At 45.1% G+C, this 14,452-nt stretch overlaps 1 protein-coding gene across 4 annotated transcripts; it reads left to right on the top strand.

The window, feature by feature from the left end:
* Positions 1-3,091: 3,091 nt before the first annotated feature.
* On the top strand, positions 3,092-13,045 carry PICK1 (protein interacting with PRKCA 1). Of its 4 annotated transcripts, none has more exons than XM_010711081.3 (13): positions 3,092-3,276; positions 3,729-3,820; positions 5,388-5,499; positions 5,962-6,090; positions 6,208-6,274; positions 7,528-7,617; positions 8,050-8,103; positions 8,204-8,266; positions 8,605-8,738; positions 9,505-9,597; positions 10,578-10,628; positions 12,082-12,226; positions 12,723-13,045. In XM_010711081.3, exons 2-13 carry the CDS (start codon positions 3,780-3,782, stop codon positions 12,971-12,973), a joined length of 1,230 nt encoding a protein of 409 aa, XP_010709383.1. In that variant the 5' UTR covers positions 3,092-3,276; positions 3,729-3,779; the 3' UTR covers positions 12,974-13,045. The 4 variants fall into 4 exon arrangements, with proteins under 4 accessions (XP_010709383.1, XP_019470383.1, XP_019470394.1 ...); XM_019614838.2 differs by having other exon boundaries at positions 3,139-3,161; XM_019614849.2 differs by lacking the exon at positions 3,092-3,276 and adding an exon at positions 3,314-3,338.
* The last annotated feature ends 1,407 nt before the right edge of the window (positions 13,046-14,452 follow it).

The raw sequence follows: 14,452 nt of genomic DNA, 5'->3' as shown, positions 1-14,452 counted from the left end.
GCATGTTAGACCCAGGCATAATGAGGGCAAATCTCTGCCTGTTTCCCATCCTACGCTCTGCCACTGCTCATGAAATGTGGCCCCCTATATGCCCCATTGCTCTTTCACCACAGGGCTCCACACCCTCAGGGCTTAACCCAAGCACTGTGAGCTCTGGTGGCACCTTGCAAGATGGACAGTCTTTCTAGATTGTGCAGTAATGTGCGATCGTGTTCTTGGTGTGCAAAGGCCAAGATCCCAAACTTTCCACCTGCGGGGTCTCAGAAACCTTGTTAGGCTTTGCATCGCTGTTTTTTCAAGTTGCAAATGCATTTCCATGGCTAATGCCTTGATCTAACTAACAGCTGGAGGTTCTAGGGGAAAAGACTGCCCAGAAAGGCTGTGCAGTCTTCTTTGCTGGAGATATTCAAGACCCATGTGGATGCTTTCCCGTGTAACCTACTGTAGGAAATCTGCTTTAGCAAGGGGACTTGTTCTCCAGAGGTACCTTTCAATCTCTATGATTCTGTGATAAGGACTGAATAGCATATTAGCAGTGGGTTAGAACAGATGCACCTGAGACTTAGATCCTTGAGAAGAAATGAAGCAATGCCAAGGGGAAATGAAATGTGTTTGGTGCAAGTGGAAATACAATGTGTCTACCAGACAGTGGTCTTGTTATCAGAATGCTTTCCTCTGGATAAACTTCTGATAATCCTAAATTCAAGAAACTCCAGAACACCCATCACAACAACAACAACAACAAAAGTTCAAAAGAAAATAAATTTAATCAAGGCAAAACAAACAAAAACAAACAAACAAAAACAGAAGAAAAAAACCCCGCAAAAACAGAAAAATGGTTTCAACCATAAATTGTGAAATATCACCACCCAAATTAATTCAATCTGAACTCCAAGGGGCAGTAATATTGTATCTTTTTGAAACAGTATGGGCCATGCTCTCAGATCCTGGTGCTCCAGTGGGGAAGGATATTTCCAGCTTGCCAGTGGACAGAAGCTATACCTCATCCCTAGAGGTCCTAAGATGTCCATTGTGGCAGTGATGAAGTTTACAGGTTGGTAAACAAGCAGTTATGTAGCCACCTTTTCAACATTTCTCACTCATTCCTCTCTGAGTTTGTAGCTACAGGACTCATGTGCTAACAGCAGACACCCTGGCATGAGATAAGTTTGCATATGACTGCCTCTCTATCCCACCTTAGTGGAGCCAACAGCCCCATACCTGTACCATGCAAAGATACATGCAGCCAGCAGAAGTAGGACAAGCTGTGAAGTACCAGGCAGGGGTTGGCCTGAGAAGGAGAACATAATCCTCATACTTATCCCCCAGAACAGAAAACATGCTTGAAGGACAGTGACTGGGGAGGATGTTAGCTCAGCGTTAGTCACATTGACTCTAAACTGACAACAGTAGCAGAAAAGCAGCCAGAAACACCAGACTCAGCAGAGACCCAGCACAGAGCAATACATTTGAGTGCCAAGAAGCCAAATAGTCATGCAGCATGTGATCTGCTTGCAGACTCGTTATTATATGTGATGAAAGATGAGCAAAAGAGAGTTTGACTCTCAGAGCCTGGGCTGACTTTGCTGTATTGTGTATCTAAAGGTGGAAAAAAGTCTGTATTTGCTGAGCAATCTTGATTCAAACTGTACTGGTAGGCAGTAAGCATTATGTTTTGTTTTGCTGTTGTTTTTTTTTTATTTATTTTATTTCAGATGATCATTTTCATTACTTTTCCCCCTTGGGATGAGGTGATCTACCAGATTTCTAGTATTGAGACACACACAGCCCTAGGGCTCACGCAGATCATTCTCCATCTCATGCAGAGTGCATCCAACCACAGAATCACAGAATGGCCAGGGTTGGAAGGGACCTTAAGGGTCATGAATCTCCAATCCCCCTGCCACATGCAGGGCCACCAACCTCCACATTCAATACTAGACCAGGCTGCCCAGGGCCCCATCCAATCTGGCCTTGAACACTTCCAGGGACGGGGCATCCACAACCTCTCTGGGCAGCCTGTTCCAGCACCTCACCACTTTCACAGTAAAGAACTTCCCCCTGACATCCAACCTAAATCTCCCCTCCCTCAACTTCAAACCATTTCCCCTTGTCCTGCAGCTGTCAACCCTTTCAGAGAGTTGATTGTAGGCTCCTTTAGGTACTGAAAGGTTGCAATGAGGTCACCCCGCAGCCTTCATTTCTCCAGGCTGAACAAGCCCAGCTCCCTCAGCCTGTCTTCATAGGGGAGATGCTCCAGTCCCCGGATCATCTTCGTGGCTCTCCTCTGGACCCTCTCCAACAGCTCCCTGTCTTTCTTGTACTGAGGGCTCCAGACCTGGACACAGTACTCCAGATGGGGCCTCACAAGAACAGAGTAGAGGGGGACAATCACCTCCCTGTCCCTGCTGGCCACCCCTCTTCTGATGGAGCCCAGGATACCATTTGCCTTCCAAGCCGCAAGGGCACACACTGCTGGCTCATGTTAAGCTTTTCCTCCATCAAGACCTGCACACAAAAGGCAGGGTCACCCAGCACGCGTGTACAAAGACTTCAGGGATGCTTCAGGGGCAGATTGAGGGGCATATTCAATATACACACACCAGTGGAGAAGCACAAAAGCAGAGCCCATCAGACACGCTGCCTTCCCGCAGCCATTCTCGGCAGCGCCCACACGGAGGAGCTCCTGCCTTAGGAATGAATCCCAGCTGGGCGGCTGGTGTAACTTTCTGGGAGGCTCTGGAGTTCAAGGAGCATCTCTCCGACGCAGGGTCTGATTTTTGGGTGGCCCTGTGCGGAGCCCGATGGTCTTTATGGGTCCCTTCCAACTCGGGATATTCAATGATTCTATGAATATACAATGTCTCAGATCCAGGGCTTCACACGGAGGAATAAAATCCACTCTTGCTCTTAGCAAGACTCTTAGCATCTGTGATGCTCAGAGTCCCACACAGCCGAGAGAAGCGAGCTGCTAACACCACGCCACTCTCAAAATGGCGAGTGCGCCACTCTCAAGATGGCGGGGGCAGGGGAAGCGTCCCCATGGCAACAATGGCGCGAGCGGAGGGGGCGGGGCCTGGCCGTGCGCTTCCGGTCGGCTCCGGCGGCGACGCGTCAGCGGGCTGAAGGCGGTCGGTCTGCGCGCCGGGCGGTCACTTCCGGTGAGCCACGGGACCACCAGGCCGTCCTTCGCGCCGCCGTTGCCCTGGCAACGCCGTCGGGCCCGGGCCCGGCTGAGGCGACGAGGGGTATCCGAGGCGTGAGGTCATCGGAAAGGTGACGACAGCAGCGGCACCGCGCGTGGGGCGCGTGGGGGGTCGGCCCGGCCGCCGTCAAAGGTCTCGACTTTGATGTGGGGCGGGCGGCGGCAGCGTGACCGAGCCCGGGGCAGCGAGCGGGGCCCCAGCCTGCTAGCACGAGAGGCGGGCGGGGAGAGCGGGGCCTTCTGCATGCGATAGGTATCGGGGGTCACGTGAGTTGCTAGGAAACCGAGAACAAAGCTGGAGTATCCGCGGGGAGCGGGCCGTGGGCTACCAACGGTTGTGGTGCTGCACCTGGGGCGCTGTGGAGCAGAGCATGCAGGGACCTGGCCTCTCTCTCATCCCCAGTATCAGGGCAGGGCGCGATTTGCCATTCAGAAATAGAGGGGGTGGGAGTTGAAGTTGGTGCCCGTGGTCACCTGCAGAGACCGTGGTCTTACGGGGTTTTGCTCTGTCCTTTCTTCCCAGGGAGTGTGCAACAAGTGTTTTCAGACAATCAGGTTCCAGTTAGCGAAAACGATGTTTGCAGATTTGGATTATGATATTGAGGAAGATAAGCTGTGAGTATGGCCCTCATCTGGTTTTTGTTTTGTTTTGTTTTTCTAACAGTAGAAATAGTCTTCACAGCTCAAACCAAATGGCAGCAGATAGATTTCCCTGTTGCTGACAAGGCCAGAAAGACCTGGAGAGGCTCGAGCAGTGAACTCAAGAACCTCATGAGGTTCTTGGCCAAGTGCAAGGTCTGGCACCTGGGTCGTGGCAACTCCCTCTACCAGTACAGGCTGGGAGATGTAAGGATGGAGCACAGCCCTGCTGAAGAGGACTTGAGGGCACTGGTAGATGGCAGCTGGACATGAGCCAGCAGTGTGCCCTCACAGACCAGAGAGCCAACTGTGTCCTGGGCTGCATCCAAAGCAGTACGGTCAGCAGGGAGAGGGAGGTGATCCTGCATCTCTGCTCTGTTCTGTGTGACCTCTCCTGTAGTAGTGTGTCCTAATGTGGAACCCTCAGTACAGGAGACGTGGACCAGTTAGAGCACATGCAGAGGAGGGCCACGGAAGTGATCCAAGGGACAGAACATCTACCCTATGAGAGCAGAAGTTGAGAGAGCTGGAACTGTTCAGCCTGGAGAAGAGAAGGCTCCAGGGAAACCAGAGAGCAGCTTTTCAGCATCTAGAGGGATGCTGAAACAAGGGGACAAACTCTTTAGCAGGGTCCCTTGTGTAGTACAAAGGGAAATGGTTTCAGACTAGAAGAGAGATTTAGACTGTATGTAGACTTATTTTCCAGTAAGTGTAGTGAAGTACCAGTAAGGAACAGGTTGCCCTGGGGTGTAGATGCTTCATCCCTGGAGATATTCAAGGTCAGGCTGGAAGGGCTCTGAGCATCTTGATCTAGCTGTAGGCATTTCTGTCCGTTGTAGGGGGTTTGTCTAGATGGCCTTTAAGGCTCCCTTCCAACAAACAATTCTGATTCTAAAACGTGCTAAAGGGTCAGGCTTATTTATCAGTTCTGGCTTCCTGCTGCCTTGGGGAGTGGGGATGAGATCGCTGTGATAGAGAGCAGATGAGAGGGCTTTGTGCCTCTCTCCAAGAACTGCTCTGAGCTTCTCGTTGCAAGGTAGTCCTAAGCAGATCCTCAGTGAATTAATGATCTTAGCTGGAGGGACAAAAAAAGTTTATAATGGAAGACAATAAGAGGCAGCAATAAATGGAGAAAACCTCTGGAGCCCATGGGTTTGTAAGGAGCAAATTTTTTGGAATTTTTTGAACAAGTAAAAAGTTTTATGAAATCAGCAGTTTCTTTGACATGGAGTCTCATTTATGTTGCACATACTTATCTCTTACTCTAGCACAAAGACCAGCTCAAACACTGTCTAAAACAAAGCAGTGTTCTCTCTGCATATCTCCCTCCTTCACTCCATGCACGCTGTCTCAAAAACAGCAGCTCAGAGTGTCTTTCTGTTGTCGTGTGCTTATAGACTCTATGGCAGAGATAATGTGCTTAATTAAAATATACAGTGTCTATCAGATGTTCAGTTTTTATTGTCAGATACCACAGTTGTTTCATACAGATACAGCTCTGTCTGCTGTGTTCAGTTTTCCATTACCTCCTTTCTCATTCTAGAGGGATCCCCACTGTACCTGGGACAGTGACCCTGAAGAAGGACTCCCAGAACCTGATTGGGATCAGCATTGGGGGAGGAGCACAATACTGCCCCTGTCTCTATATTGTCCAGGTGGGCACCTGGGAAGGAAGAGTAAATGAAAGGGCATTGGCCCGAGAGATGAAGCCGTGGAGAGCCCCGTGCTATTTGTTTCTCTCAAAGTTTAAGAAATTTCACTTTACAGTAGATAAGATTTCCTTACTCCAGCATCTAGTATGCATGGAAGAATTACATGAAGACTTCTGAGATTATTCTTCTTGGAGAGCATGTTAGAATTCAGAGAGGAACAGTGTTGATGCTTTTAAGTCCTGTGCATGAAAAGGTGTGTCATGAAGACAAAGTTCCTGAGAGAGCAAGGTGATCATTCCACCTCAGAATTAGGAGAAAAATTGATGCTTCACCATGAACTGTACATAGATGCAACCAAGTTAAATAGCAGAAATATAGCTGCCAGGTGTTTGTTCTTCAGCCCTGCCCCATTCTTTCTCATTCTTCTGATTCCACACTGCTTGTGCTTTTTCTCCCCTTCTCTAGGTATTTGATAACACTCCAGCAGCCTTAGATGGGACCGTAGCAGCGGGTGATGAAATCACAGGGGTCAATGGCAAATCTGTCAAAGGGAAAACCAAGGTGGAAGTTGCCAAGATGATACAGATGGTAAAGGTGAGAGGTAGGAGGTGGAGCTTTTGGGTCATGGCTTACATTGTACTGTCCATCAGTGAAGGAAAGCTGCTGTCACTTGGTTCCAGCGCAGCAGCTTTGAATTTGCTTTTCCTACAGGGAGAAGTGACAATTCATTACAACAAACTTCAGGCTGACCCAAAGCAGGGCAAGTCTTTGGATATCGGTAAGATGTAGTGATTTCTGTCTCCCTACAGTGTTAAAGCAACATGGAGGGGTGAAAGATTGGTCACAGGTGGAACTGAAGTACTGTTCTGTTTCCATTCTTCCTCCTAGCTCAAACATTTTCAAATTGAAACTGTCAAAGAGAATAAGAGGTTTAAAAAAAAATCCTTCCTTGCTTTTTTGAAGTAGTCTTGAGAATTAAATCAAGGCTTGGCTGTTGTTGCAGCATGCTTTCTTTTCTGTGTTGCATTAACCATGGATAGCAAAACTCAATTAGATAGTCATTTGATCTATTTATTTTTAATGTGTACATTATGCTGACCTATTGAGATTTTTCAGCTGTATGCTGAAATGTCTGTTGAAAGGCACTGAATTCTGTTCCTCAGCTTTTAGAACTGTGATGAAGTACCTATCTACACTGGTTTGTACAGTCACATGTTTTATAGGAAAGAGGAGAGGATTTAAAGTATCTGTTTTGAACTAAGCCCATACAGTTGTCTCTTCTATGTGGTCTGCATTTTTCACTTTCCTGAAAGAATACTTTCTTTTCTTTTAATGGTGGTTAATTTAATGTCCCAATGAATAGATGAGGATTCCAGAAAGTGCTAAGAACTTGCATGGATTTCTGGTGAAACAGAAGTGCAGCGAGTGCATGGAATATCTTGGACACTATGGCTGCAGCTGATGTTCTTAGGAGCTGCAGGTGCTTGACATTCCTGCCAGTTTGCCCCTAAATAGATGTAGCTGAGTCATCTGGTGCTAAAAAGGGCATAATTTGCAGAGTATGGCCATCAAAGAGAGAAATGAATGTCATCATTGGGTCTCAAAAGGATTTAAATAAGATGTAAGTGGGCAAAAATAATTTTGAGCATTTAATCCTACTCACCTTGCTTTCAGCCTCTTATCCTGACTTCAGTTGAAGTAGTACAGCAAATTCAATTACAAATACAATGATAGGTAGCTTATAATGAGATTTATTGGCATAGTCTTCCAAAGGAAGTGCTGGACCTCTATTGGTTTAGGTATATAGGATGTGAGAACAGAACAGATGGACAAGATAAATGATGTGCTACACACAGCAGCGGGACTGAAGTTTCTGTGGTATTCTGCTGCTCAATAGTATCTCAATAGTAAGTTAGACTGAGGCTAGAGAGTTTATTCAGCATCTGAGAAATGGATAAAGTGTGCTGATGTGTTTTTCATGCCTGTAGAAATGACCCTGATCCTGGTTTGCCATTCTCTTTTGGCTTCTAGTATTGAAGAAGGTAAAGCATCGACTGGTGGAGAACATGAGCTCAGGGACAGCAGATGCCCTGGGGTTAAGCCGAGCCATACTTTGCAATGGTGAGTATCACCCAAAAGGACATTTTCGTAAGGGAACACTTGCCTTCCTGTGCTTACCACCTTTTTATAATTACTTACGTGTCCCACATTAGTATTTCACAGTTCTTTCCTTCTTCTATACCTCATTGTTGTGATTGCCTCTTCCTGGGTGATGTATATTATAGCCTTGGGGCCATTTAAATGATAACTAAGATCAAATTAATTTCAAGTGGGAACCCATGTAATGAATGCTGATAGACAGTGACCTCGCACTGTAAAACCAGTTTGCAGTTATTTTAAAATCTTCCCATATTAGACTGTAGGACAGGCTTTGGATTTGAGAGAAATTTGAACCAAAGATAGGAAGCTGGTGTTTTTCCAGTCAGACATACCTTAACCAGGTCCTAGATTTGACTATTGTAATTCAATATTCTGGTTCTTGTTTACATTTAGATGGATTGGTGAAGAGATTGGAGGAGCTGGAGAGGACTGCAGAACTGTACAAAGGTAAGCTGTGTCTTTCATCAGATACTATGTGGGGAGGAAAGATGCCTACGTTATGTTTCAGTGAAATGACTTCAATGTCTTTTTCTGTCTTCCATTACAGGCTTGACAGAACACACCAAGAGTCTTCTCAGAGCTTTCTTTGAGCTATCCCAGACGCACAGAGGTAACAAGTGAGCAAAGGGAGCAGAAGTCTTTAACTTCCAGTTTCAGGAGTTTTAGTTGATACTTAAAGGTGTGATTCCTTCACCCAAAGAAAACAAAGTGTTGCAGAAGTGAAATGGGGAGGGCTGTCCTCCTGGTGTTAGCAGTCATGGTGCTAACACAGGCCCTGCGTTTCACTCAAAACATGGAAGAAATGCCCTGCCAACCTCTAGTCTGTTATTCATAGCATCATCTCAGCTAAGTGCAAGGTTTTGGGAAGGAGTTGCAACGTTAGAAGCATGATTCTTCTCCAGGGCCAACCCATTCTACCATTTGTTTGCATTTATTACCCTCGTCCAGCATTTGGAGACGTTTTTTCTGTCATTGGTGTACGGGAGCCTCAACCAGCTGCCAGTGAAGCTTTTGTGAAATTTGCTGATGCCCATCGCAACATTGAGAAGTTTGGGATTCACCTTCTGAAAACGATTAAGCCGGTAAAGAACTTAACCATACCAGTAGGGATGTGGTCTGGAGGGTCTGGAGAAGGAGGGTATCTAGAAAGATAGATGACTGTATTTGAAGGTATTATCATAAAGATCAAATTGTTGTGGGAAGGACTGTCATTGCTTTCCTTCAGAGAACTCTTCATAAACAACCTAAGAGTTAAAACAGGGAATATATCAGACTTGTCTCTTTGACTTCTGCCCATAAATATATGGCTCTTGTTGTCTATTGGGGCTGGGAGGGTAGTTTGATCAGTGTAGTCCCTGGAGTCCTTTCCCTGATATTGGTATCCATAACTAAGAGATGTCATTAAATTTAAGAGAGCTTAGCAAATCTGAGTGAACCATCAGGATATCCGTTCATTTTGTTTAGCAAACAGGATATTAAATATTGATTTGAGCACTACTTTAGGTGCTGTATTGCATGGACAGTCTTGGTTAGTCCACCTGTGAATCCAGGAGAGCAATTTCCAGGGCTAATTACAAATGAAACAAGTTGAGTTAAAAGCAGACGAATACATACTAGAAGTGAGGCATGCATTTCTAGCGTTGGAACCACTTACTAGCAACTGTAATGGATCTTCTAACAATGACAATTCTGAATCAAGATCAAACATTCTTTTTCCAATGTGTTCTAGTTCAAAGAAGAGTTAACTCGAGACAGTCTCATGACCTGTGCCTGTTAGAAGGTTGGACTTCATGAATTATAGTCATGCTTTTTAAACTTAGGTTTGGCAATAGGATGTTTCCCTTGCAGATGCTGACTGACTTGAACACGTATCTGAATAAAGCCATTCCTGACACAAGGCTGACTATCAAAAAATATCTGGATGTCAAATTTGAATATCTGGTGAGCTGCTCTTATTTTTTAAAGCTGGTTGAAATTACGTTTTCTAGAATCGTAGCCTGAGAATCACATGCAGTCTGCACGATCACATGTGCATCCTTCCATGGTTAATATGAGAATGCTTTCTTTTGTCTTCCTCCAGTTCTTTGTCTATTGACAGATAACTCTGATTCAAACATCTCCTTTTGATCTCATAGTTCTCACTAATAAAGTGGGTGTCTTGGAATCCAGATGACTTACTTTCCATCTGACCAAATTAATTTCCATATTCATTTGTAAAGAATTCTGGTTGAATTTGTGCTTTTGAACACCCCTGAATAGCTCTACAGTCTCAGAGTCCCTGTTTTTGAGCCAGTTTGGGGCTGTCTTTCTTCAGCCAAATTGGACAGCTGTCAAATTATGTTTGCTTTCGTTTAGACCATGGTTTGTTGTTTTTTCTTCCTTTTCCATTCTACTCACACCCTGTTTCCTACACCAAAAAACAAAAATAGTGTAGGGTTATGTAGTGCATCTTTTCTGTAATTGTAATCTGTTTGCGTTTGTCAGCTGAGGGAAATATTTGGAGCTGCACCCTAAGGCAAGTGAAAATGGCAACTTCTCTTCCCATATCAATCCTTCCTATAGCTCATCTTTTTTTCTCTTCCTTATTTACACTTTGCACATGGTTTTCCAGCAGTGTGTTTTCTCAAACAGTAGCTGAATGCAGGATTTTTCTCCTACTGGGTTATACTCATATTACAGGAGCAAATACTTCATGTAAATAAGATCCTTCTCCCTCCCACACCATTTTCCCTAAACTGTTTTTCTTTCTACCTGGAATGCTGAATCTGCTCTGATCCCACTGTGATTTCCCCACTGTCCCTAGCTACAGCAATTGAAGGAAGGCTTGAAATGATACAACTCTTTGGCTGTGAGCTGTGGTTGAATTGCTTCTAATCCTTAATATTCCCTTATCTGCTTTTTTCTGTCTTAATCCTGTGAAGTCTTACTGCCTGAAAGTCAAAGAGATGGATGATGAAGAATACAGCTGCATTGTGAGTACTGTGGCATAGCAAACTGCATTCTCTGTTACTGTAGATTCTGTGTGCACACTGTCTTGTAATTAGATGTGCACAAGCACACTAGCAAATACATCCTAAGAACTGCATCCATATGTTCTTATCACATTAGAACCTGGAAATCCTTAAATACTACCTAGGAAACTGACAGTGGGTGCTGTGGAATACTAGAGGGAGCAGTCATCTTATCTGCCTCTGTGCACGGTGGTTGCCTCTCTTGGTGTTTAAGTAATATTAGCTTGTGTAAGAAGGTTTAAGGTGTTATCTTCACAGATTCCATTTGTGTCTAGTGCACAGCTTACCATTAATTCTAATTAAATCTTGCTTCTGAGAAATGGAGGTCTAGCTTCTCAGCAAAAAAATGCATATGAAAGCTCCATTTATTATTGAAGAAATGGATTATAGGATCTCTTTTAAGAATATTTTTTCCAAAAAGTAAGTAATGTGAAGTCAGGAGGATTTAAAAAAAAACAACAACAACAACAACAAAAAAAACCAATCCCCATTGACATTCTCCAGTAACAGTTTACTGCCTGTTTTAAACTTTCACATCTGTCATCCTTAACAGCTCTGTTTAAGATAGCTAAAAGTGCTCCCCACATACCCAGTTTCCCTGCATAAAAGCAAGATCTGTTTTATTCTAGGCATTATTTTCAGAGGAGAGATTTGATTGTGATTGTGATTCCTAGATTGCCGTGCCAGGAATGAATAAAACTTTCCTAACACAGCTTTTAATTACATCTCTGGTACTAGTTGGGAAGGGAAGAGTCCCAGTCTTGGCCAGCAGAGTAACATCTCTGGGTTTTGGCATATGTAGTGTACATTATGAAGCCATAGTCAGTAACATGGATTTTTATGTTAGATTTGCAGGTGCAAGAGAAGAATGTTGTTTAGCTGACAAACCTAACACCTTTCCCTCCAAACTATTTTGTGGGACAGTGTATGGGCCCATCCCTAATGGATCGAATGTTGTGATGGGATGGTTGTAGAAAGCACAGAATTCCCTGTAGAGACATACACTACATTATGCAGTCCATACAGAGTAAGACTTGCACTGAAGCTCAGAGTTTGCTGTGGAAATTAATACATCCCTCAGGCCCTTGGCTTGCTTTTGTATGGTATCTATCATAATAGTTCAGTTAAGAAGCCCTTGCACTTCTCTGTGCTGACTTGGAAGGGTGCCTGTTCCGTTTTCTTTGTTTTATAGTGGCACCCTTCTTTACTGTGGCTGGTGCATATTTGGTCTTGAGAATGGCCACGATGACTGCCAGTTTGCTGTTGTGGCTGTGATCACAGTCTTTCATGCTTCTTGACTGTAGTTCCTGAGAGGGCTGTAATACCCAAGGTCACTTCAAGTCTGTATCGGTTTGCAAACTGTGTGTTCAGGCAGTGCTGTGGGAGTCTTTGAAATGGTGCTGTGTTTTGGCAGGCTCTGGGCGAGCCCCTCTACCGAGTCAGCACTGGGAACTACGAGTACCGCCTTATCCTGCGTTGCCGCCAGGAGGCTCGCACACGTTTTGCCAAGATGAGGAAAGATGTGCTAGAGAAAATAGAGCTCCTAGACCAGAAACATGGTGAGTACACTGCTGTGTCCAGCACCTGGAAGGCTCAGGTATATGTGGCTTCAGGCTTCATGCTCCTCGTTCATCTTAATGGTCTATGCTGAAGAACCCTTTGTTGGCCTCGAGTTGACCAGGGGAGGAAGATTCAGGTTGGATGTTGGGAAAAATTTATTCTTTGGAGGAGTGGTTAGGCTCTGGCACAGGCTGCCCAGGGTGGTGGTGGAGTCACCTGGAGGTGTTCCAGAAATGTTTATGTGATGTACTAAGAGAGACCTATTTTAGTGGGGAAATATTGGTGGTAGGTGAATGGTTGGACTGGATGATCTTGGAAGTCTTTTCAATGATGATTCAATGATTGACTATGCCTGAGATATCTGTGCTCAGGCACCACGTGGGACTAATGAGTGGGAGTCTGTAACTCCTGCTGGTGAAGGAGTCTTGATCACAGCCTTCACACTGTTTGGGAAGGGGTTTCACCTGATTTGTTCCCAACGTATTTCCATTACAGTGCAGGACATAGTGTTCCAGCTCCAGCGTTTTGTCTCCACAATGTCAAAGTACTATGATGACTGCTATGCTGTGCTCCGAGACGCAGACGTCTTTCCCATTGAGGTGGACCTTGCCCGCACTACTCTGAACTATGGGCAGAAGGACACATACACAGACGGGGCAGAAGAAGAAGAAGAAGGAGGAGGAAATGAGAGAGAGAGTAGTGGGAAGGAGGATGCAAATGGTGAAAAGCTCATTGATGATGCCTGAATGCGCCAATATGGCACGGAGGAAATGACTTTGCAGACTGTTATGAAAACATGTATTTTACATGGCGATTCATCCTTCGTGATTGTCTGTGTTGTCCAGCCTGGGATTCCTCCTCTGTTCTGGGTGGCAGTAGCTGGTTGGATTGGGACCAACCTTTGCATTCCTCTCTTCATTTGCTTGCTTGCCTGGATATTCCTTTTTCCCCTGCAGAGTTCTGTTGCCCAACTTGGATACTGAGTTGCGGGGAAGAAAATCTCCCACATCGCCATGTGACTCCATGTGCCTAGCTGAGCGTGCAGGATGCACCACTTCTCTCTGGCATGTGGAAGGCTGCTGAACATTTAGAGATAACTATAAATGGAAGAACAGTCATCTCCTGTCCTCCCTTGTGCCATGGGAAAGCACCAGCATCGTTTTCTTCACCTCACTGCTTGCTGTCTCCATGCTTCAAGCTTTGGCTTATTTCAATCTTACTCTCTTTTCTTCCCGGAGCACATCCCATGAGCTCTGAGACAGGCTTTTTTTTGTTTATTTATTTATTTTTTTTTTTGATGCTCACTCCCAACTCTCTGCAACACCACTTTTAAGAAACAAGAGCAAGTCAAAGCTGATGTCTAGAACTAGTGGTGGTACATGTGATGCATTCATCCCCTACCCAAGGGATCTGGGGGAAACTGTCCTGGAAGAGGCTGGTGGTTGACTGCTGCAAAGATCTACAAGATTGTTTCCTTGGCTGCTATCCTCTTCATATTCTTTGAGCTCCTGCACAGCTAGCACCATCTGTACACTCCATAGCTATACCCTAGGGCTAGGGTCCTCCAGTATGTAGCTCTGCCACATGTGGTAGAGAGGACCCTAGATCAGAAGGTTTTCCCAGTCAGCAGAGAGATGCTGAGGTTAGCATGTTTGTCTGAGTCAGGTTCCTGCAAGTAAGAGCAAAGCTGCATGCATTTCCTTTCTCTTGTTCTCTCATATTGCTCTTTGCAATGGATAGTAACCAAATGGGCTTCTTGAGGATGTGCAGTAAGACCTGCAAACTCCTTTCCTTGTGCAGGTGCCATGAGGAACCGCCTTAAGACTGCAAAGGTGATGTTCTATCCTTACACTTGTGAGGAGGGGCAGGAAGCTCTCAGGGGAAAATAAGACCTGTGACAGAGACATGGTGATTCTGAGTGTGAAGGATGAATAGCATAGAAATACTGCTCTCTTTTCTACCCACCCATTCCGTTCTGCCAGAAGCTAATGGCACATTCCCCAGCACAAGGGAAGGAGGGAGAAAGGTAAAGCTTACTGTTCTCCTCCCACCACCCTTGTGGGCAGATCCCAGATCCAGATGACACTTCTTGCAGGCAGTTGTGTGCTGCTCAGAGGCCAGGGTATTGACTTCTCTGTCATTACATTCTAGTGGTAGTGAGAGAATTTATTTAAAGGCATTAATTTAAGATTGAGATGTTTAGTTTGATTTGTTTTTCTCTTTTT

This window comes from Meleagris gallopavo, chromosome 1 (assembly GCF_000146605.3).
Source record: "Meleagris gallopavo isolate NT-WF06-2002-E0010 breed Aviagen turkey brand Nicholas breeding stock chromosome 1, Turkey_5.1, whole genome shotgun sequence".
Lineage (NCBI taxonomy): Eukaryota > Metazoa > Chordata > Aves > Galliformes > Phasianidae > Meleagris > Meleagris gallopavo.
The sequence above is the reverse complement of the archived record's forward strand: the minus strand, read 5'-3'. Positions and strand labels throughout refer to the sequence as shown.